General features: G+C 35.9%; 1 protein-coding gene across 3 annotated transcripts in view; it reads left to right on the top strand.

Moving 5' to 3' along the window:
- The window catches only part of LOC145662247 (glutamate receptor 1-like), a 1,126,308-nt gene that overhangs the window by 479,521 nt on the left and 621,405 nt on the right, over positions 1 to 25,382 (top strand). For all 3 annotated transcript variants that reach the window (XM_081727625.1, XM_081727624.1, XM_081727626.1), the window contains exon 4: positions 18,237 to 18,366. In XM_081727625.1, coding sequence (XP_081583751.1) covers positions 18,237 to 18,366 — 130 coding nt within the window. The remainder of the gene's footprint in view (positions 1 to 18,236; positions 18,367 to 25,382) is intronic.

Below are 25,382 nucleotides of genomic sequence, written 5' to 3'. Positions count from 1 at the left end.
AATGTCATAACAACTCGAAAGAAGAAAAGGCGTGGTGCTTCAATAACTGAATGTTTACGTCACGACGATACTGCATCAGGTGTGCTCACTGACCTTCAAGATTTGTAAACACTTTTTTCGCTTTTTTGTTGTCAGTGTGACTATATTGACGTTCTCGTCTTCTGTTTATAGTAATACGTCGATATGTTCCAATCTTGCATTTGCTTTTTTGTTTTCTTACTTATAACACTGTACATTACACGTATTGTTTCACTCAATGTAAACCGTATGCAAAATAGTGTTAAAAAAGAATTGTTTAAAAAATTTGTTTATGATTATGACGCAGATTTTATTTGTCTTCAGGAAATAATCTCCGATGAACACTGTTCCATCTCTGGTTATAAGAGTCATGTTGTTAATATTGGTGTACATGGTTTTGGAACTGCTATATTAGTGAAAGAAGGAATACAAATTGATTCCCTTAAAATGTTGGTGGATGGCAGAGGGATAGCGTTGTATTGGAAAAACACTGTAATTGTCAATATATATGGGAATTCGGGGCATCAAGGAAAGACGGGTAGAGAGACCTTATAATCTGAAGATTTGTTGTATTTGCTTTCTGAACCTTTTAATAACATTATGCTCATGGGCGATTTTAATTGGGTACTTCGAGCTAATGATTGTGTCGGGACCCCATCATATAGTCCTGCACTACAATTTTTTGTTTCTCAATATAGGCTGCTTGACACTGCTATCTACTGTAAAAAGGACCATATCTTTACTTACGTGCGCAGTAATGCGGCGTCCAGAATTGACCGTTGCTATTGTAATCCAGACTTGGTTAAATTGATTGTTAAATATGATGTCTGTTTAGCCCCGTTTACTGATCATTTAGGTCTAGTTCTAGAATTTAATATTGGTTTGCCGTACCGTGTCTGGGGACGATCCTACTGGAAAATGTCCCCCCTTGGTCTAAATGATCCTTATTTTCTTAACCAGTTTCATCGGCACTGGTCAGTCTGGCTTCACCACCGCCACAGGTATACCACACGCCTCAAATGGTGGGAGCAATATGTGAAACCCAAAATCAAATGGCTATATATCTATCACTTGCGAGATAGAAATGCCAATAGTAACCATATGATGCAATTTTATATGAAATGTTTACAATCTGTTAGTGGTTTATCGGCTACTTCCCCAATATCATACCGAGATATGCAGTATTATAAAGGTAAAATTTTACATTTGCAGAGAGAATGTACTGAAAAATTTCGTTTCTATTGTAAAGATAACACTGTGGTAGAAAACGAGCGTATGACCCGTTATACCATCTAATTCATACAAAGAAACGTAAAAATCGAGCTTTAATTTCAAGATTAACCTCTAATACTCAGCAAGTACTAACTAATCCGAGTGAAATTAGAGCTCACATTCATAATACATACCAAGAGTTGTATAATGTATCACAGAACACGACTCCTGTTTGGCAATTTACGCCTCTGCCAGGTTATACAGTGACATCTGATTATAACGACATGTTAATGCAACCATATACCAAAAATGAGATCCATGATGTAATACTCAGTTTTCAGCGTTATAAAACTCCTGGAATTGATGGATTAGTAGCAGAATTTTATCAAAAGGTGTTTCCTATTATAGCAGATGAGTTTACTACTATTGTCAATGAAATATTGCATCATGGTGTAATTAGTGAATCCTTTGCTACAGGTGTCATTATATTAGTACCAAAGTTACCAAATCCTACTTAAGCATTATAGAGCGTTAACCATGTTAAATGTTGACTATAAAATAGTAGCAAAATGCTTTTTCAATAGGTTAAAAACAGTGCTCTCAAACATTCTACACCCAATGCAAGCAGGATTTCTAGAAGGTAATAAACTTCTTGATGTATTGATGGATCTTCGCGATGCTGTGACATATTTTGATTACACCAAATGTAAGGGTGGCCTTCTATCTATAGATTTAAGGACAGCATTTGATTTGGTTAACCATGGGTATTTATATCAAGTAATGGAAAAATTTGGATTTCATCCTGCTGTAATTAATCAAGTGAAACTTTTGTACATGTTTGCGAGATCTAAAATCCAGGTAAATGGTTATTTAACGCCTTTTGTAACAATCAATAGATCTATTAGACAGGGGTGTCCGCTTTCCATGTCTCTTTTTAATATATACATTTCACCATTGATTTGTGAATTACATGCTATGCAAATAGGTATTTCCTTTGCTGATCTCCACTTTACAGTGCGTTCCTATGCTGATGATCTTTCTGTTTTAGTACGAGATGAAGCTCAACTTAATCAAGTTCTTCATGTCATACAAAATATTGGACAATCTAGTGGGGCATGCATAAATTTTCAGAAAACAAAATTGCTTGCATTTGGTACTTGGGATTTTCAGATGATTACTTTTCCTATTCTCCATGTTGATAGGATAAAAATTTTAGGTGTCTATTTTTATTGCACGGTCCAACAAATGATTTTAGAAAATTGGGCTCTAGCCCTCCAGAAGGTGAAAGGTTTCTGTCAATCGTGGAAATTTCGTGGCTACTGTCTTGAACAAAGAATTTGGATTGTTAATACATATATTACACCTCACCTTTGGTATTTAAGTCCTGTTTTACCGTTGCAAAGTCGAATTGCCCGCTCTATGCAAGCTGCAGTTTATTGGTTTGTTTGGAGAGGTAACATTTTTAAAACACCCATGTATGTACTTACTCAATCTAAAAATGCTGGAGGTCTCAACATGGTGGATATATATTGCAAAAGCACTGTTTTATATTTGATTAATTGGATGTACAAGATACAATTACATACACCCAGTTTTGCTAAAATCTGGGGTCTCTATTGGGTACAGGCCACGGCGGTCACCCCTCCTCTTAATATGTCGATTCTTTCAAACACTGTAAAATATTTGTATGATGTACTCTTGAATTCTAGTTACATGGTTCTAGACTTAGATACTCCCAAACACCAGAATATTAAACTTTTGTACAGCAAATATCAGTGTAAACAAAATGTTACTATTAAACGAAAAGACAACTTTCCTAACTATAATTGGGATATGATCTGGAAAAATATCAATAACACAGTCCTAAATGTCAATCAACGCTCTGTGTGGTATCGAATTGTACATGACGTCATACCAACTAATATAAAGTTACAGAAAATTAAGCTGATGTCTAACGGAACATGTTCGCATTGTAGTAGAGACGATACTTTACAACATCGGCTTTCAACTTGTGATTTGGTGCACGACATATGGTTGACGTTCGCACGTATCATGTGTATTCTCGTTCGTTGTGGGATCCAGGATATTTCCCCGCTAATGATTTTATTTCCTGATTTTTCATATTATCCTCATTACAAACAAAATAGTGTAATTTGGTTGTGTGGTGTAACTGTGGAATATTTGATTCACAGTCAAACGCCAACCCTTGCAGACTATCATTTTCACCTGTTGAAAGAACGATGGAAGATAACTGAAACTATTAAACGAAAACAGTTCTCGAATTATTTAGCTGTTGTTGATGAAAAATTAACAATGATGTATTCATAATTTTTGTATTCCTAATGTTTTCTTTAATTTTTCTTTTTTTTAATGTTTCTGCTGTTTGTGATTTGATTCCTTGTTATTTGTTAATAATACAGTATATGTTATCCTTTTTGGAAAAAATTGTTATGTATTCCAATGTATAATACTTTTTTGCATCTAAATAAAAAAAAAGTTAGATTTTTTTAAAAAAAAGAAAAAAAGTGGTAGAGCGTTCACCTCTGGTGCTTAGGGTCTCGGGTTCGATCCCAGCCCCCGCCAAGTGAACTTTGTGGTGGACAAACACCGTGCTCTTGAGTTTTCTCGGGGTTCTCCCATTTCCTCCCACTTCCTTCATTCCACCATTTCATTCATCTATCATCATCACCATCTTCTTTAGCCTAACCGGCATAACCGTGGGACGTGAAACTCAAAAATTTCTTATCATTTCATTTTTTAAATTATTTTAATATATATTACCACTTATTTTAAAAAATAATTTTCTTACTTATTCATTTTATTGTGATCATCCATTGAGCTCTAGTAGATTCGAAATTTGCAAACACTCTGGTTTGTGTAAACTTTGAAACAACCTTAGCATTTACAATCTATTCTAGTTCCACATCAACTGGTACTCTACAAAACGAATAACTAGATTGTTTTATGCTTATATCACCTTCGGAAAGTGCATTTGTGACTTCCTATTATTCTGTTCCTATGTTGAGAAATTTCAGGAGACATCCATCCTGCGTTGTTTAGCCTCTTGCATGTGAAAAAGTCTGAGTCATCTTCTCAAAGGCATCCAAATACATTTCGAGGCTCTTCGTTCTTTAGGCTCCTCTGAAGATTTTTATATATGTTAACAAGATCACTATATTGCTGATAAAGTGATCTGTTTCCATGTGTAAACCTGATTTTATTTCTTCTTGGAATGTGATGTACAGTCTATACACTTGTTAATTTTTGAGATCTCGATGAACGTTTTCGAACTATCTTGAAAAAGACCATCATTCAGTTTAACCGAGTTTCTAATGGTTTACTCTTTTGAGGTTGATCTATGGACTTCTGGAAAAGGCAAGTTTCGAGAGACAAGGGACGTAATATACATATTCGCTTACACATGTTGCAATTTTTGCCCCTAAGAAGTTCCTTTTATTGAACTAGATGCTAGTTTTACAACTCCTGAACCCGAGAAAATATCCAAGAGCTCGAAAGTAAGCCAACTCTATTTGAAATGAAAAATGCAAATAAAGAAATTATCAATCCGCTGAGTTTGTTGGTTTTGAATGATAATTGTAGGCTTAGCCATTTGCTAGATCATACTAAGCTAAGATTGAGGATTGGTCATATTAGGCAGCTAATTGCTGCGATTCCTTCACAGTTTCCATTGTTACATCAGTCTTTTATTGGGAGTAAAGCTACGTTTCTTATGTGACACATTTTCTGTCTCGCATTTCTGTGTTTTTTAACTTTGGAATTACACCAGGCTACATTGATGTTGATTTTCACCTGAAAACATCAAATAAAAATAGTTCAATCAAATAGCTTATCTCTTATGAGTAAATCATGCTTTTAAATCTCATACAAATGTTAAGTGAATATTGTTTAGTACATTCAAATTAAATTATCTTTAAAGCTAATTAAAGTAGCAAACAGAAAGGGTTTGTTATTCTATTTAAATTGTTTTGAAATGAAATGAAATGAAATCTTTGAGTTTTACGTCCCACGTTTATACCGGTTGGGCTAAAGGAAACGGTGATGATGAGTAATAAATGAAAGGGTGGAATGAAGAAAGTGGGAGGAAACGGAGAACCCCGAGGAAATCCACGCACACGGTGTTTGTCCACCACAAAGTTCACTTGGCGGGGACTGGGATCGAACAAAGGACCCCATGCGCCAGAGGTAAACGCTCTACCACTGAGCCCCCTCGGCCCAATTTAAATTATTTTGAGAAGACACTCATTTCTATATCAGGAATGGCTAAGTTATGCCTATTTTAATGAAGCAACTATGTAATATCATGGTAGCTACATTGATGATGTCATTATGAAACTCGACGCCACTTGAGTTTTTAGATTAAAAGATCCAATATATTTCAATCAAACATTTTCTTGAAGGCCTTATATCTGGAGAACTACATATACTGTAGCCGAGCACAAACTATCACTTAAGTCAGTATGATTTACTTATTCCGTAAAAAGCAAGCAAACCTTATTTAGGGGCCGTTCAAAAAATTTGTTGCACCTGATTCAGAAACTAATTATTGGCCAATGCATTTTTGGCTCATTTCTAAAATTTTTGTTTAAGGCTCACTTTTGTAAAATGCTTTTGTCATATATTAACAAAATAGATTTATCAAAATTTTGGTCTCCTCCGGTAAATAAATCATCCCCTGGCTCTCAGGTTAAATCAATAGATTTTATTTTGCTGAACAAAATTATATATATGAGTGTGAAAGATCATGCATAGTTTCAGAGAAGAAGGAGAAAAACAAATTTCTTTGTAAACTGACAAGTGGATATTGTACAGTCACGAAGATAAATAAATGGAGGTTGGAGCCATTATTTTTTATGGCTCAAACCTCCATTTATTTATGTTCGTGGCTGTACAAGAGCTATCATAGGCTTGAGGCGAAACTGATGCTGTTGTCATTAAAATTTTCTTTTGCAAAATAACATTACTAAAGATATGCCACATTGACTTGACACCTAGTCTCTCGTTGCAAGCGCTGCTATCGGCTGAAGGATTCCACTCCCACTGCTGCAAGGCTCTCTCGCTTAGCAACAGCTGAACCCTTGTTGGCTCAACGAGTGGGTGTGTCGAGAGTATGCGTTTAGTTTGCATTTTTGCCACGGATCAAGACATTTTGGCAGCATTATAATAAGATATTTGTCATTATCCTTTGAGTTTAAATATTTCATTTTAAGCCCCACCAAGATGAAAATATTTGTCTTCACCCAAGTAACTTTATTAATTTATCATTTATGTACTTATGGATCAAAGTGTGTAGTGAAATATTTTACTTTATTTACAAATTAGGTTATTTATCAGGGTTCCAGATGCACTCAAAGATTTACATGTAAGGTAATATCTTGCACTTTGATAACACCAGTCCTAACAACATTATAAGAAACAATGTTACGTAACTCCAATAACAATGGAGAATTATAAAAGAAATATACATCTATGAAGAATTTTTTGTATCAAATTGATGTTCTAATGCAGAATTGTGTACAGTTTAAAAATTAAGAATTTGAATATAGCGTGCGAGATAGCCTAGTATCTCATTACGATCTGAATGATAGATGATCTATGTGAATATTTATGGAAGAGGTACATATGTAGGTGTTATGTGTTCATCTTGAAGGAATTCAGAATATACTGTGGTTTTCAAGCAACGTTCTATATTTAAGAGTATTCTGTGTATTTTTGAATAAATACTATTGACCCTACAGTGCAAGAAAAAAAATATAACACTACCTCTGTTTGACGATGAAGTATTTCTGCTTCAAATAAAAAAGTAAATAACTGTCGCTCAAGTTTGCCGAAGTTTCACGAAAGGCTATCCTTAGTCACCTTCGTATTTCTTCGTTGCGAATGATGAAGCAATGAAAGTGTCTCCGCCCATTCTTATGCAATAAGCAATGGACTACGAATGAACAGTCTTCACAGTGTTCTTGGAAGGCTTAAACTTGATCCTTCCATTGCTTGTCTCATGTTTATAGCTATATTTATAACCAGGAGTAAAAGTGAAGAAGAATGCGGGAGGACGCCGTCCCCTCATCTCCAAAAAATATATGCGGCATCCCCCCACTTCCTATAAAAATACAATGGGCAAAGATAGGCAGGGGATCGGCTTGACGTCATCACGGTTACTTATCGTCCCCCTACCTTTTCAGATCCATTTTTACCCCTGTTTATAATATTATAAAGTTATGATTATTACATTTTTTTTCAGCATAATAAGATCTTAATAGCATAATAAGATCTTTCAGCATAATAGACTGCAACAACTCATGGAATTAATCGAGTCAATGCAGAACGCTGCTTTTCCCTGATATTGTGACTGTTTGGGACCGTCGCGAAATAGTGTAGCTAACCTCACAAAGGAAACGAAACAGTCGTAAAGAAATGTAAGCTAGAACATGATTGGGCTTTCTCATCCGTACACACTTTGCTTCAGATGGTGTTGTTTAAACAAACGTGGACCGAAATATCCCTTGTTTACACGAAACAGCAAGAAAATTGAACAAAAAACATACAAAACGTTGTCCAGGAGTGGGCTTCAATCACAGGTAGGTCGTGCTTTTGATCACCAATCCAAGATGATATCTCCCACACTCCGGAGCGAGATGCCGAATTACTGTTCCATAAGAGATAATCCTTTGTAGTTCATGTAGTCGCCAAACGAGCGCTCGTATCGCGAGTTGTAACTGTGGTTTTCACTTTCATAAACGGAATCCCAATATCCTCGAAAGGCCTAATCTGTCAAAGCGGATGCACTTTCATGCACAGAAACTGTTGCAATTACTTGTCGCGTATCATTGTCGTTGGGGTCTTGCCCTCTTATTCTGTCCTTCGATAACACGTTTGTTTTGCCCGAGTCTTCCACACTTCGTCCCGTCCACACCATTACACATATGTTTTTCGTGGTTGCATCATTGGTTATCCTTTTGCATTTTACCTTACATTGATATATCATACATCCCGCTTCTCATTTCAATAACTTACGCTATATCCAAGATGGCGGCTTTCAAGATGGCCGCCAAGTCAGTGTTATAGCATATCAAATACTTTGATATGATTTTGTTGCTGCCCATGCTTTTCGTTTTTGACATAAATGGGTATCTTGCGATGTTTACCTTATATCGTATTGTCGCGTAGTGCGTTATGTAGCGGAACATATATCCGGTGTTTCTGGATGGGGGCAGCTGCAATTTGGCATTTTTCTTCTTTTCTATTATGTGTCCTCTGGGCGAAGTTTGAGTCGGATCTGATCCTGCCTTGTTCTGTACGTTGCTTGTTAGTATTTGTAAAATTCTTGTAATCATAACTGTTGGAATCTTAGAAGAAGTTGCCTGCTAATATTAAAGAACGTGTGCCAGAGATTCTTGTTGCTGTATATTGTACTCAACATTATTTAATAAATAAGTCTCGTAAATAACTATGCCGTATTAATACAATTATAATTACATCTTCTCTATCCACTCTTGTGATTAATTATTCTAGTGGCAATCTTCCTAAAATGTTTTATTCAATGATAAATCATTAGTTTTACAATATTCTGGTACAGAACATACCTGTATTTATTACAGTACAATGAATGTACTGAAGGTTAACATTCAAAGAATAACTGTCGTTTTGGTTTGTCTGAAGTCACCTTTTTGTCAGTTTCTCGATTCGATGTCAATGTCATTTGTTGTCCTGAGAGGTCATGAAGTCAGTCAATGCTGTTTCCACCTTCAAATGGTTGGAGAAGCATCGTGATTTCAGGATATGGACCGAAGCAGTTAGTAATCCAAAGGGAAAAGATTAGAACTATAGCTAGAGTGTCTCACCAGTTCAATGCTATGAAATTCCTGAATTTTTGCTGCGAATTTCGAGCCGAGTGTGATTTTAGTTAGTCTATTGTAGCAGTGCACGCTTGCAGGTCATCAATGCAGATATTTTTGGAGTATTGCAGCCAGTGGCGTATTTACGATTTTGTTTCGGGAGGGGGGGAATTTGCTAACTTTAGTCTTGGAAATGTGAAAATTCTGCAAGATATTCCATTTATTTTAATATAGTAAATAAAATTTCCGTGGTGGGGCTTAAGCCCGGAAGCCACCCTTAAATACGCCACTGGTTGCAGCATACATAGTAATGCCAAGCGAGCGATAGCGAGTGTAACCAACTAGGTTATGTGACTCGCCGTTTATATTGAAAAGTATAACTTTCTCCACGTTTCTTTGCAGTTATTTGCTTACTACATTTTCTGCAATTTATTGTTAGATTTATTAAGCTATGGCTTCCACATCTTTCAAAATATTTTTCTGATTATCACCGCATTGTTTCACAAACTGTATTACTGTAATATCCAGAGCAAAGTGTCTGTACACCTGCAGGCATGTTCAGAATACAAATGCTCATTACTTTCCCATATTCCAACCATGCGGTAACCTTCGGCCAAGAAGTTTCCTCCGCTTGCCAAATAGTTCCATGTTTAGAACAGGGGCGCCATTTAGGGGGACAGGAAAGGGAAATTGCCGCCCCACCAAGAGTTTGAGGAACAGATGCACTTTAATCGATTGTCTACTATATACTAGTACAAAACGTGAAAACCTTAAGTCGGCGGTACTCTTGCCCCCTCAAGCGAGGTCTGAAATGACGCCCCTGATTTAGAACCGAATATATATATATATATATATATATAACAACTTTCACTCTCCTTACATATTATGAAGCACATAAACGAACAAATTATCTATTTCTTCCCGGTAAATTTTCAAACTTTTGCTGGAAACGGACGACCAACTTTGGAACTTAACCCTTCTTTAGTTCCGTAGCGCGTGTATACTTGAATCGAATGGTATTAGCAGCAGTGTTATCGGTAAAGTTAAGTACTTTATTAGTGTTATCTGAATCTTTCTTATAGTTAAGATTCATTATCTGTACAGATAAATGAACTGTACATATAGGAAAATACACTGTTAAGCAACATACTACATATACATATTCTTGCTTGCCTTTTCCGAACAGTGGTACAATACTCTCTTATACACATATTACTTGTAACTGAATGCCTCAAGTGAGAGGCAACATGTCCGTACCGTGGAGACACTTAAAGGTGCAAGTAAACTGCAATATCTGTTAAAAAGTATTAGGAAGAAATAGTTTTCCTTTCCTTTATAAGGTACACTGTATGAGTGAACCATTGTAGCCTCTGCTGCGGTTTTGAGGGTAGTTTATTCGGCTCCAGCTGTGACGATCATCGACTTGGCACCGTCTGTGGCGTTGTTAACCGCCAGCCAGATGAAGACTTCAAACATTGAGAGACGAACCACAAGTGGGGCTGTTTGGGGTGAGACAGGCTGTGAAGAGAAACACACACAAAATTCAATATAATGCTCGTTCTTGGATCAAACTTAGAAGATAAGCCGTTTATGATATAGATCGAGAGAAAGAAGCTAAAAACAGAAGATAGCAACAAAGCGGTAGTAACTTGTAAGAAAACATTTTCGTGGAATAGGGAATATCTTTGTAGTTGAATTACCTGTGGTTTAAAAAATATATATTTTCGTGCCTAAATCGCATTGTTTTGACTTTTTTGACTTTTTTGACTATCCTAAATCAGAATTTGGACACTTCCATGTGAATTGTCATTACCTAATTTAACAAATCACTATTAAATTTAACAAATCACAAATCACTATTATGATACTTCCGTTGTTTAATGTTAATGACTGCAGTAGAAATGGAAATTCATTTCAGAGTCTGTATCTGGAACCAAATTAGATAATACATTAAATGACTTATATGGTTTGCAGCCATAAGAAAAGTATAGTTCTCTATAGAAAATAGTGATAAATCACAAGAAAGATGTATCATTATCACTGGTGCAAATCCGGGAGTGAGGGGAACATACCAACTCTAATCTTAGAGGACTGTGCCCCTGAATAATCCGGTTTGAAATGTGTTTCGGGGAGAAATGTGGTGTCCGATTGCCACAAAAGGAAAGTGAGATAAAATTCATATCCCCTCAGAATAAGCCTCAACTATGTCGGTCTCCAAATATTGAAGACAACTCTGCCCCCACCACAGCATTGTTTTTCAAATTCATAAATATTTTGAACATCTCTTAAAAAAGAGTGATGGTAACGGTCTTACCCCTTCCCAGGCCTGTAGTCAGCCCAAAAATGTAGGGGGGCGGATGAAGTTAGGGGGAGCCCGATCCAACCATATTATAGTTCATCATCATATTATAGTTCATTCATAGGCGCCGACTTTGGGGGGGCAGGGCACTTTTGGCCCCCCCAATATTTAAAGGTGGGGTCCTCGCCCCCCCCAATATAATCCAGTTGAGGAAGAATTACCAAAGAGGAGCAAGAATTTCTGTCGTAAATTGCGTCGTGCCTTTAATTCAATATTAGGAACAGCCTTCTTATTCGATAAAAAGCACTGTTTTCAAGTCGGCGTTTAATTGTTTTAGGATTTCCACTTTTTGAGGTAAATTTTAGACTTTCACTCAAACAGCTACTGCTTCCTTACTGTTTATCGTAGGATTGTGGTTCATACCTCGTTTTTCTCAGGATAGATCATACTTTCAAACGGTACCACTCTCTTTTCCGTATTATACACCAGAAAATAAGAAAATTGAAAGAAAAACATTAGACTTTTCGAAAAAAATTCGAAATTTTTGTGCCTCTTTGGCCCGGGCCTGGGTTCACGTAGGGATCTGAATCTTTTAAAAAAAACCTTGTTATATACATAATTCGTGCGCAAAATTTCGTTCTTGTATCTTGAAAATTGAGGTCGGGAGAAATTTTTGAAAGTCTGAAGGTGACCCATCTTTTCATATATGTATATAAATAGAGGAAGTTTGGGTATTATGGAATAATCGAATAATATGGAATATCTCATTAACTCGCCTGTGATGTGTTGCTTCCAAGCGGAGAGGAAAGAAACTACTACCTCACGTCCCCATGATGCTCTACAGTCAGTCTCCATGTGATTGTGACATTCGTTGTGTTGGTAGACGTAAAAATCTGATTTCTTATTCACTAATACTTTTACAGGTAAGTGTTTTACAACCTGCATTTTCCTATTGAAATGTAATAGAACAACAATTCTTTATTTACAATGACGTTGGATATACAGAGTGGTAGTTGGATAAGCGCCATTATCCTATGCACCCTCGAATGCGTTTAACAGCTCTTTCGTTTCCAAGCTGGCGTGGAGGGCAATATGGAATACCCGCAAGAAAAACATGGTATTCCGTATGGTATTCCGATTACAAAAATATCTATCGGTATTGGGCAATTAAACATACATTTATGATGACAACAATGCTAAGTGTACTTTTTATTACAGCAAATTGTCTGATGATACAAGGGGTGAGCTTGGGTCCAGCGTTCATCATGTTTAATGTGAGCACACAATGACTGTGCCGATCCTGAAGCAGCGTATTATATTTATGATTTTTGCAAGTAATCACAATCAGTTATGGCTTGGCATTCAGAATTTTCATATATTGTCACTATATTCATTGTATGTTTAACAGAAAACTTTTTTCTTTTTTATATAGCATTTGTATTTCATATTACCCGACTATTTCATATTACCCTCCAAAGTGGTTTCTTTACAAAATATACATTTTACCCACCCCTGTAACGAAACTTCTTTATCAAGATATACATAAATAAAGCCAAATATGTAAGGCGTATACTTCCTTTCCTGTTTGTTTCAATGTGCAATTATTAACTGAGTTACAAGCGAAACAAAAATGGCATTCCATAATTCCCGACCTTCCTCTATATATACCTAGGTATAAAATATTTTTAAAAATGTACTGCATCATTCCTATTTAGCCTATAGTCATGCTTCAAACGCCATTTTCTTCAGTATAATAAGCCCTTTCCAACGGTATCACTCGCATGTCAGTATATTAGGGAAAAACCAGATAATTAGGGAAAAACCCAGAAGTATTTTGCAAATCCAACCAAAACATTTTGCCTCTTTGGCCTAGGCCTGGGTTGACGTAGGGAACTGAATTTTTTTCTAAAAATACATTGTTATGTACATAATACGTGTGCAAATTTCCAATATTGTATCTTAAAAACAAAAGGCAGAAAAATGGTTGAAAGTCTGAATTTAGGCTCTCTTTTTATACACACACATATGTATATACTTATTATAAAAAAATTCTGCGTCATTACTAATTTAGCCTAGAGTCATGGCTTAAACGTTATTATCTTTAGTATAACAAGCCCTTTCCAACGGCGCTACACACATGTACATATCGTATTCCTGAACCGGAAAAATCGGGAAAACTGATTTTTTTTCTAAAAAAAATCAGCCCCTTGGAACATTTGCGGCCCTCGTGCCCGGACTCGGCTTCACGTAGAGATCTTAGAAAAATTTGAGAAATATCCAAAGGTACATACAATTCCAATCTGATATTGTAAAAACAACAGGCATGAAAATTTTTTGAAATTTTCCTTAAGAGGAAGTAAAAAGTCACGCCCTTCCGCACCCATTTGGTACAGCCAAGTTGACCATCTGGTTCCAAAACGCATCTGGGGTGTTCTTTGGTCCATCCTTGACTTGACTATTAGAAAAACGACTTAAGTACCTGTTGTAGAACCTAAATAATAGATCAAAGACCACAGCACTCCATGCTAACAAAAGTTACCAAAAATCCTAAAAGAGTCAATAGAGCACTGAAGCTTCAACCAACACTATGGTAACACTGATATGAGAAGTGAAGATCAATATGGTGCAGTGAAGTTCCCAGAATTTGAACTTGAATTTGTTTTAATGCGTTCACACAAATTTGACTTAGGTCATGAATTTAGTAGCGGGGCGGATGCAGCAGACCGAGATCTTGAGGGAAGGGGGCCTTTATCCAGCAGTTGGTAGAAAACGGCTGATATGCTTATATATTTATTCATTGTTTTGGCCCCCCCAATATTTTCTTCAAGTCGGCGCCTATGAGTTCATTTGCAAGTTTACCGTGAAAATTTTAGGGGGAGCAGCAAAAACTTAGGGGAGCCGGTCCCCCTAGACCCCCCTGGAGACGGGCCTGCCCCTCCCTTCAATGGTGAAGACACATTCGCACCGCTAATCATTATCATAGTTAAGTCTTTACGTTACATTGAAAGAAATGTACTAAGATTAAGAAGCAAAACAATCGTTAGTTCTGAGACTGTTATTGTATGTTGTATGTGATGACTACGAGTCTTGGATTTAGGACAGAAAGGTGTTACTGACCTCAATAATATAGCGGTGTATTAAAATTGCGTTGACAGATAGCAATAATAACTAAGATTACAAATAAAACGTTTTAACAGATTTCGCTATGAAGTGTAGTTGAATCGAACTTCCGCAGGATGGCTATCAAAAGACCTTTGATGTTAAAAAATGAATACTAGCAGAATTCAAGAAAACAGATGCAAAAATTTGGGAACTAAAAGCTGAATTCAATCAGGTACAAACTGGACAAAAGTATGATCAGCTTTGGGTAAACATGTGCGACAACTACAACCAGAAATAAGACAACAGGCGCAAAAGCTTCGTGAAATTTGTACATACTATACCAGAATCCAGTCCAGCAGTAGATAAACAATGTTATCCCTGCTTTGGACTTAATTTTTACAATACACATATTCTATTGCATTTTCAGTTACAGCCTCAACGGTTCAGAGAATTTGCTCATCGAAGTCTGAAGTTGACGTAAGAAGTTAATTGATAGAAGAGCAAGAGATACAACCAGAAGTACAGTGTTGTCAACCGTAGCGGAATTCCGCTACGCGTAGCGACTTTTCGTTGCCCTGGCGACAAAGCGGCGACGGACGAAAAATACGGGAAAATATAGTGATTTTTGAAAACCTGTCTTAAAACCTCCAATTTTCTCCTCAAAATTACCATTATAATTTTTCCTCGAAGGTAATTGCAATGAAACATTATATATATATATATATATATATATATATATATTAATAGAACGTTAGAAAAGATTTATTAAATATTCTATAGTAACAAGCTATTACAGTAAGTCTCAATAAAACTTACAATAATAAGATTATTAACCGAAATGACATAATCACACTGCATTCATATAAATTACAACTTAAATATATAATTATAAAAATTATAAAGTCAAAGAAACACTACTGTCCATGGATTAATATATGTAAAACTAATCCTATAAGAGTATAAACACCTCATCCAGTTCCTTTCCAGGAGCTAAAGTGCCAAGGACCGATGACACGGTACCACATTGGATAGAAACTGATTTGGGCTGTATTAGTATTATATTTGTTTTATAAATTTTATATTTGATATATGTATCAACATTGTTTCCACGCTAATCTTTGTTTAATTTGTTGTCAAGTGGCATTATTGTAATTATTCTTACATAATTATTTAGAAGTTTGTATGCAGTAACGAATGAAACATATGTATCCCTTTTCTTTCATTTCTTCTATTTTTAAAAGAATAAATATTTACAACTGATGTTACACCAGGCCCATAATCAGGGGGCCGGTTCCCCTAAGTTTTTGCTGCCCTCTAAAATTTTCACGGTAGGCTTGCAAATGGACTATAATATAGTGATAAAGTATAATATGGTTGGATCGGGCCCCCTCTAACTTCTACCGCCCCTTCCCCCCTAACGTTTTGGGCTGGATACCGGCCTGTTACACAATGTTAATATGTTAATAAAGAACATTATAATAAAAGAATGATAAGTATTGACCGTGAGTGATTTATTCAAATAAGACTGAAATTCTTTTTTTTAATTCATAAAATTTAGTGAAGCACTAAATCAGAGTTTCAATTTAGAATTTAGGCCTATTATTAATGTGCGAATTTTTTGCAGCTTTGTAAACAGCGTTCTTTTTTTTATCATTTAAGTTTAATTTATAATGTAGCGGACAATAGCGGAATTTCAGTAAATTGAATTGATTTTGAGTTTAACGTCCCGTTCAGCAGCGAGGCTATATGAGACGTGAACCTACTAATTAACGTGGAATCCGAACCACTTGAGCTCCCGCTGGGAATCGAACCCGGGTCTCCCCCTCCGAATTTCAGTGAGGGTAGCGGAACGTGGCGGAATTTTGACTGTACAGTAGGCCAGACTTTTCGAGTTGGGGATCTGGCAACACTGCCGGAAGAAGTCCCTGTATTTAGATCATTAACTATAGAAAATGAGTATCTAAAAGAGTCAGTCTAAAGAAAATTCAGTTTCTTGTGCTAAGTAAATGAAAAAGAAGTCGAGAAAGACAGTGATGGCAAGATCTCAACCTTGGGCGCCCGAAGGGGGAAAGGGTGCCCCTGGCTTACGAAAACAAATTTATTAAGATATTCTTAATACAAATAAAACGTACCAAACATAATATAGCAACCAGGAAGATGGTCTCCCTAGAAAATTTTCTGCGCACGCCCATGGTGTCTACTACTATCATTTAGAACAATAGGAGTTTTGACTATTTCATGAAGAAAGAATACAGCAAGTGTGAGGATGAATCACAATGATCAGCATTGATTAATACGGAAATCAATGACTTTAGAGAGAATGATTTTTTGGGCGCTAACGAGAAGGAAGAGATATTAAATTAGTTACAAGAGAAATTGGACGGAAACTTCTCGAATATTCAGTTTGGAAGACTTGATCAAAATGAAATGAAATGAAATGAAATTTTTGAGTTCTACGTCCCACGATTATGCCGGTTAGGCTAAGGGAGACGGTGATGATGAGAGATGAATGAAATGGTGGAATGAAGAAAGTGGAAGGAAACGGGAGGATAAGGTACAAAGAAAAAGAATCATTAGTTCTGTGTAAACTGAGTCTGTTATTGAATATTGTATATGATGACTATGAGTCGTGGATTTAGAATATGTAAAGGTGTTACTTACGTCAGTCATAAAAGGTTACTTAAATAATTTATTATTGCAATTAAGATTTCGCCTAGAAAGGTTTGAACAGTGGTCAATCATTGTCAATCCCCTGCTGGATGAAGGTCGCTCAACTCTTCTTTACGAACATCTACCTTGGCAACTGTATTCTACGTACTCTTGATTTCGTCACATCACCTTGTATGAGGACGTTTGATTGGGCGTAAATTGTATCTCGGTATCCAGTTAAATATTGCATTTGTCGATTGATTAGAATATTTTCTTGGAATATATCCAGGCTACTGTAACGTCAATGTCTTTGTTTACATGGTAGTTTGCATCAATTCTACCTTTTTCTCATCCATGTGATTCTTTCCCTATCTTTGGTGGCAATTCATCTCTCTATACTTCATTGTGTAATTTGTAGACGGTGAAGGATTAATGCCCATATCTCTGACCCATATGTCAAAACAGGCAGAATAATTAATTGAAAAAATTATGCTAAAAGAGTGCATACTCTCCTCTATATAGAACAGTGATTTTTGAAGCAAAAACTATGTTAAACTCGAATTACATAGTATGTTTAAATATACAAAGAAAAACAAATTTAAATACTTTTGGCAGTGCTATATTTCGCCAAAAATTAACATAAATTACGTATTCTACTATTGAACTATTAACTTTGTTTATTTTCCTTCTGTTTTCTTCGTTTGTGTCTGTAGGTATTGATACCCTATTTCATTAGGTTGTGAAACTACCTGTATGACCTACATTAGTATGGAAATCCTTATTGAATGACTTGTCCTTTCTACCTATATGTCTGTTGTCAAACCTGTTTATATCTATAGTTTCTAAAGTTATCAGAGGTAGCGAGAAATGTTTTTTAAAATATTGATTCAGCATCCCAAGAATAAATTTTCACCATGTTCGTATCACTCTGTTATCACCAAAGTGAACTAGATTTCATTTTCAACATTACATATAGTTTAGATGTCTATGGGAATTGTGCTATGTGAAGCGAACACTTGTCTTTAATTAGCACGTTTTCCACAGTGAAATACAAGAGTTAATTTTAATTAAATATTTACAAAATTCTCTCTTTTATTTTTAAGGTCCTTGCTCCATCGTCAGGATTTTTAGATTATGCCATCAGCATGCGTCCAGAGTACCATCAAGCTATTATTGACGTCATCAGGTATTATGGATGGAAAAAGATTATCTACCTGTATGACTCACACGACGGTAAGTACAAATATGGGTCTAGCATAAATTTTAGTATTTGCTTGCTTATTGATGTAAAGGTTGTCAATGTTTTAGATCCCAGCACATTATTTCTAAACTTTACGGTACATTGAGAATGGGAAAATGAAGTTATCTTTTTTTTGTGGGTTCAATTTCAACATGTTTCGTAGGTAAAGCTCGACCATACGCACAACTAGGTGAAGGCAGAGACAGGAAACTCTGTTTATACGGTATATTCTGTCAGTATACTTTTAAGTTCAAATCACCTTTGAGGAATTAGTGTCACAAGTACATATTTTTGGATTTTTCTCCCTTGGCAAAGCTACCAGCATAAGTACCTGCGCCCTTTGAATACTAAAATTCCATTATTTTATCCAGCTATTTGCCTGGACAGATGCAACCCAAATTACATATAGCAAGTCTAGCAACCGTAGACATTTTGTAGATTAGTGGCAGCACTGAAAAAGTCTTTTGCTGTGGCGTTGATGATGCAAGATTTTTTTAAAAAAAAAAATTAAAACAAATCTATATTGTTTGGACATGTTGTCCAATGAGCATCATAAATATAAATTATATTAAACTTCCTTGTACAGTGTGTCCGTAAAGTCGCGCAACCCAAAGTTTGATTGCGTATATCCTTTGATCTAAGAATAATAAAGACCTGAGACCTGAGACCTGAAACAAATGTAAGCATGTCCTATGTAGATATTTTCGGGATCATGATCAATGGTTGAACTTGTAACGTTTTTGTGCACTAACGAAAGAAATTACCATACGTGTAAAATAAAATATGTGCAAAATGGATAAATTCAATACTCAGTTCCAGAAAACTGATTTCCTGCTGGTGAATTCCTGTGTATATGTACAGTATGTATCAACATTTATCAATTGGTACGAAAATGTGACAAGTTTGATGCAGTGTTGTCATATAAAAAAAGCTATTTAATGCAATTTTGTAAAATGGGTGTTTTTTTGACAGAAACGCGGGTCCTGGCAACCCTGTTGTCGTAAAATTACTACAACAGGTTGTTTTAGGTTAATTAATGATAAGCAATGAGAATTTGCACATAATTGATAACATGAATTTTTTATTCAAAAATTTGCGATATTGCAAATTTTTTAAATAAAAAATTATGTCGTATTTCACCACATATTGCATGTAAGAAGAACAAAAAACTACTGATGTGTGATTAATGTAAACATTAGTTATACTCTTCTATTTTGTGGTTTATACCGCATTGGGCTTCTACCTAGGAGAAAGAAGTTCGAGTGCTTGCAGGTCGGAAGTTTTCAACGTGCTTGTGTGTTAGTCAATAGTCAATTAGTCAATAAAAGGAGTTTGAATACGAGATAAATGTCTAATTTGACTTAAGAGGTAGTTGTAGTTGTAATATCCTTTCATTATGAATTTAAAATTAAGGTTATTTGCCAAAGAATAAGAATTCAATAATGTTTGTATTTATTACATTATAAATGTTTCTAGTTGAAACAATTCATTACAAACCTCAGCAGACATATTGAAAAACTGAATATTTAATAAGTTCACTTTAAAGTCTGCTATTTGAATATTGATTAATTTGGAATTACTTTCTAAAAGAACAATTAGCAAAATGGAATAATTAAAAGTGGGGCTATCGAGAGACCTCCATGAGAATTGTTTAAAATGCATTCTCAATCAAAACGAATTCAATAATTCAAAAGATAAAACTTACAACGAAGCGGTAGTATTTTCATTTCTCAAAAGTTTAAAATATGATTTCTTTCCTTTCCTCTCCCTTTCTGTTTCTTTCTGTCCCCTCTCACTTTTTTCGGAAGTATTTATATGAAAATCCTAAAACCTTTCACTTTCTGGTCATATGTAAACGACTGGTACGTAATAAAGCCTTGTAGAATATTTTAGAGTTGTTGTCCCGTTGTAATTTCTTATAATTTTAAAATAAAATATGTTTGATTGTTTTGCAAGTACTTTGAGTTGAAGTACAGTCATGCACAATAATTTTTAACATTTCAAATCTGTAATTGACGATGTTAACGTTAGTTAACACACTTGGTTTCAAATCCATAAGCGAGATAAGTAAGATATTCTCCTGTAGGTAAGGAAAAGGATATGAGAAGGACAGGGATTTGGAAAAGTTCGATGAATAAAGACAAAGATTTATAAGCTTATTTCATTCAATTGTTCCAGATTTGGTACTTTTAGTTTATTTCAATCATTTTCTAACCCGTGTATGACAATTGTTTTTCTTTCTTCTCACATGCAATACTTAATGAAACAATACACTATGTACACACAACAAGTTCTCGTGTCATTGCTAAATGGTGCTCATTGAACAACAATAAACATTCATCTTAAACTGCAGAATATTTTGTGTATATTTAATTCCACAGTATTGCCCGAGTCTATCAACTGTGGTCAGTTGTTAGAATTATTGCCTGTAACTTGATTTGCATCTGTTCAAACGTTCGTGCTTCATGATAGACCTAATAGAATTAGCCTAAAGCACTCAAATTGCCCAGGTACTTACACTGAAAACAAATGCTTGTAAGTGGCGTACTTGAAAAGGTAGGTTACATACGTAATTCCTGTAGTTTCTGCACTTAACGTACAATAGACGTATAATTGAAAACGCATGTTTTATAATATTATCCGTATAAATGTTCCATCTATACGTACTTTCCGTATGAAACAATATAGGCGGTCAGCAGTGGCGTATTTACGATTTTGTTTCGGGGAGGGCTTTGCTAACTTTCGGGGGTGGGGGCTTTGCCTGAAAATGTAAAAATTCTGCAAGATATTCATATACTTTACTATAGTAAGTAAGATTTCGGGGGGGGGGAGGCTTAAGGCAATGGCGGTCAGGATCTCATATACAAATGGACGTATATAATAAAGCTAAGGAATGTAACATAAGTATATGCATGTGATATATGGAAAACTATTAGATGTCAGACATCCTTCAACGGCATGACGTAACATTTAAGAGCAGTGCGTATGTAGCATATGGATAATACATGTTCCGTGCAAATTTCCGTAGCAAGCATAAGGATTCCATATATTTGTAGAATATACCGCTGTCCGGAGAACGGATTTTTCTTAGTGTATGCTGGTGGCTATACGTGCAGGTCGATGCATCAATTCTTCATTCTTTATCCAAGTGGTTCTCAACCTTTTTTAACTGACTACATACTTTACATATTGAATGTCCAGGACATTCCAGAATATCATTATTATTATTATTATTATTAATAATAATAATAATAATAATAATAATATAATAGTGAAACCTGATATTATAGTGTTTCTATATAGCACTGAACATTATCGCTACCGCTGGTAGTGTTGACTGGTACAATTACACTGTTCAACAATGAAAATGTAAATTGAACAAAATCACCTAATTCTTATTGATTTTGTGGTGCTGATCACGAATGTGAAAGTGAAAATCGAACATTAGCAAGCTTTATTTGGGGTAAAAATTGTCCCCGATCTGGCAACACTGGAGGAACTATACAAACTCTTTGTTTCTTTCTACTCCTTATCACAGTTTGTTCTGCTATTGTTAGAAACAACAACACTATTCCAGTTAATCAGAGTTGTTGATGTGATTTGCTTGTAGTGCTGCGTATGAAAAGATACCGTTTTATAAGCATACTTTTGAACAGTTACTCTGAGTTGCTTGAAATGACATTTTGAGTGTTTTAATAGACTAAAATGCCGCGACTGCCGCGACATTATGTGAATAGAGGGCACAATTTTTGCTATGTGTGTGGAGAAGTAACATTTTCTTCACAAAAGCAGCATAATAACTCCATTAGTAAGAAAAGCTTATGAACTTTATTATGGTTGTAAAATTGGAGACCAGGACACTCCACATTGTTTGTAACACTTGTGCAAGCAATCTGAGAAACTCGATTAATGGGAAGAGACGTTCAATGCCTTTTGCAATTCGTATGACTTGGAGGGAGCCAAGCTACCACATCAAAGATTGTTACTTTTGTATTTACAATTTCCAGGAAGAAGAAGCGGACCTTAGTATATCCTAATATTCCTTCTGCAATGTTCCCAGTTTCACATGGAGAAAAACTACCTGTTTCTGACACTTGTGGCACAACCTTTCTTCCGATGATGATCAAGAAGTTGTAGCTCCTGAACTAAGTACTTCGAATGACTCTGACTTTGTGGTAATCGCCGCCCCGCCCCCAAGTGAACCACATAGACTCACTGAGAAGAGCTAAGTGATCTAATCAGGGATTTAGACCTACCAAAAAGCAAAGCAGAAATTTTAGCATCACGGTTACAACAATGGAATTTATTGCAGAAAGAAGTAAATGTTTCGGTGTATATAAATAGGGAAAAGAACTTCACATCATTTTTTACTATGCAAGACACACTTACGGCATGTATAAATATAAGTGGTCTCATGCAGCCTCTCAAAATTAATTACGGTCCTACGGAGTGGAGGCTCTTCATAGATTCGTCAAAGGTGAGTTTAAAGGCATTGGAAATGAATTTCCTTAAATTCCAGTAGGTTATGCTGTTCATTTGAAAAAATCTTATGAAAATTTGAAACGTTTACTTCAAGCCATTAAATACCAGTGGCTCATTTGTGGTGACCTCATAGTAATAGCGCTGTTGTTACCTATGCAGTTAGGATATACAAAATATTGTTCCTTTATTTGTGAGTGGGACAGTAGAAATCGTGCATCTCACTACAGCAAAAGTGACTGTAGTACAAGAGAAACTCTTCAGCTAGGGATGAAAAATATGCAACATGAACCACTTGTAGATCGTAAGCGAATTTTGCTTCCTCCTCTTCATAGTAAATTAGATATCATGAAAAATTTTGAGGAAAATTCCTTCGCTTAAATGACGCCAAAGTTAAAGAAGGCGTCTTTATAGGACCGACAGATTCGACAGCTATTCAAAGATCATCAGTTCGATGAAATTCTACAAGGTGAGGAAAACTGGGTGGAAAAGCTTGAAAAGTGTTTGTTCACAATTCTTGGAAAGACACCAAGCAACAAACTACAAAAAAATAGTGGCTGATTTGTTGTTATGCTACGAGAAACTTGGTTGCAATATGTCTCTGAAACTCCACTTTCTTCATTCCCATCTCGACTTTTTTCCTGAGGATTGTGGAGCAGTAAGTGACGAACATGGTGAGCGTTTTCATCAAGATATTGCAGCCATGCAGAAGAAATATGAGGAACAATGAAGTTCTAACATATTAGCAGACTACTGTAAGGGGCGCTCCAGATGTAGCGCATAAAACTCAGGAAAAGCGAAGTCACTCAAAATGAATTCAACAGGAATCTATTTTGTACAAGGGATCTCACGAAACTTTTACCTATATTGTGGTGTAGTTGTTGGTTTGAAAATTTATATTGTATTGTATTTTGCTCTTGTTCCAGTGGGTGACCAATGCATCAATGCCTCTATGGAAGAAACGTGTCAAGGCTGCTCAACCAGGTTTTCACTGCATCCTGTGCCTCTTGCACTGTGTTGAAGCGTTGTCTTCAAAGATGCTTCTTCATTGGTCCGTAGAGATGGAAATCGCTTGGTACAAGGTCCGTGCTGTATGTAGGGTGTTCCAAAAACCTAATTGAAACATGTAACATGGTTACGGCTGAGATGGGCTGTGTGTGGTCGAGCATTGTCTTGTAACAACAAGACATCCTCCCTTAGTGTTCCAGCTCTTTTCCGACGTATGGCCTCTCTAAGTCTGTTCAACATCTGGCAGTAATTCCGAGCAGTGATCGTTGTACTCGGTGGAAGGAATTCCAGTTGAATCACACCGAGGTGGTCCAAAAGACAGTGGCCATTGTTTTCCTTGCACATGTTACTCTTTTATACTTTTTGGATGGGGCGATGAAGGATGTTTCCACATCATGGAAGAACGTTTACATTCAGGTGTCCACAATGGCACAGGTGTCTCATCACCATGTTTCCAGTAGCCCTGTCATCTTCAAACTGCAATTATCTGCAACTGCGTCACTGTGCTGCTCTCTAGCGGTCACCAGGGATACTACCCATCAATACCTACAACACACAAAAACAAAGAGTTACTAGCATATAGTGATTCATTTTTAGGGCACTTGTTACCTTACTTTTTGACCCTACCTTGTAAAAAAAACATAAATTTAAACAGTCTAGGAAAAAGTCGGATAAAACCGGGCAGGTGGATAAAACGGGGACATGGGTTTACTGGCTATATCAGTGCCACTATCTGCCAATGTATGGAATTAGTTACAAACAGCCGCCATGTCATTCTTAGTTTAAGAGAAAGCTAAGTAAGTGGCTTCTTTGTCGTTTGCGATGTGTTGAAAAATCTGTATAGAAAAGTTTTGAGTTGTCTTCCATCGATAATACACTGCTGTTACTAACCACTGTAAGATTGACTTATGTAAGTATACAGCATATAATAATAACTCTTTCTGCTGTTATTTCATGTCTTCAATCAGGATTCTTTTGCTCTTTGGGAGATGCTAGGCCTGTAGTTCTGAATAATGGCGTAGTAGAATAAAACCGGGACATCATCAGTCGGAGAGAACCGGGTAGTACAGTGTAAATCTCAGAAGGTTAGATACAGTGTCCTAACTGTAAAGGATGGGCACACAAAGCTTGTAGCAATGTGGACAAATATGATGAAACTTTTATTTGTGATTTTTGTTCTTAGATTTAATCGTGACCTAAAGTTATTTTTTGTATGTTATTGGTCTAATATAGTCTAGACCTCTATATTTTTCGTACTTTTTAAGCTCACATATTTTTTTCAGTTGTATTGATTCTTACTGTACTAGTTCTTGGAGTAATTACATATTTTTCTTTTAAAAGAAAAGTTTTTTTGTAATGATTTTATGTGTGCCCGGTTTTGCATACCCTTTTAAAAATGTTTTTGCTCTCGAAATTTACCACTTTTTTCCACTGAAATAAACATTTTTGTGTCAATAACAAATCTATTTAGCATTTTAAACTAATTCAAGCTATACTATCCATATAAATGCTGAGGAACAAG

The sequence above is a fragment of the Thermobia domestica genome, chromosome 10 (assembly GCF_964235325.1).
Source record: "Thermobia domestica chromosome 10, izTheDome1.hap1.1, whole genome shotgun sequence".
NCBI classification, from domain to species: domain Eukaryota; kingdom Metazoa; phylum Arthropoda; class Insecta; order Zygentoma; family Lepismatidae; genus Thermobia; species Thermobia domestica.
Note: the sequence above shows the minus strand (reverse complement) of the source record. Positions and strands in the feature narration are given on the sequence as shown.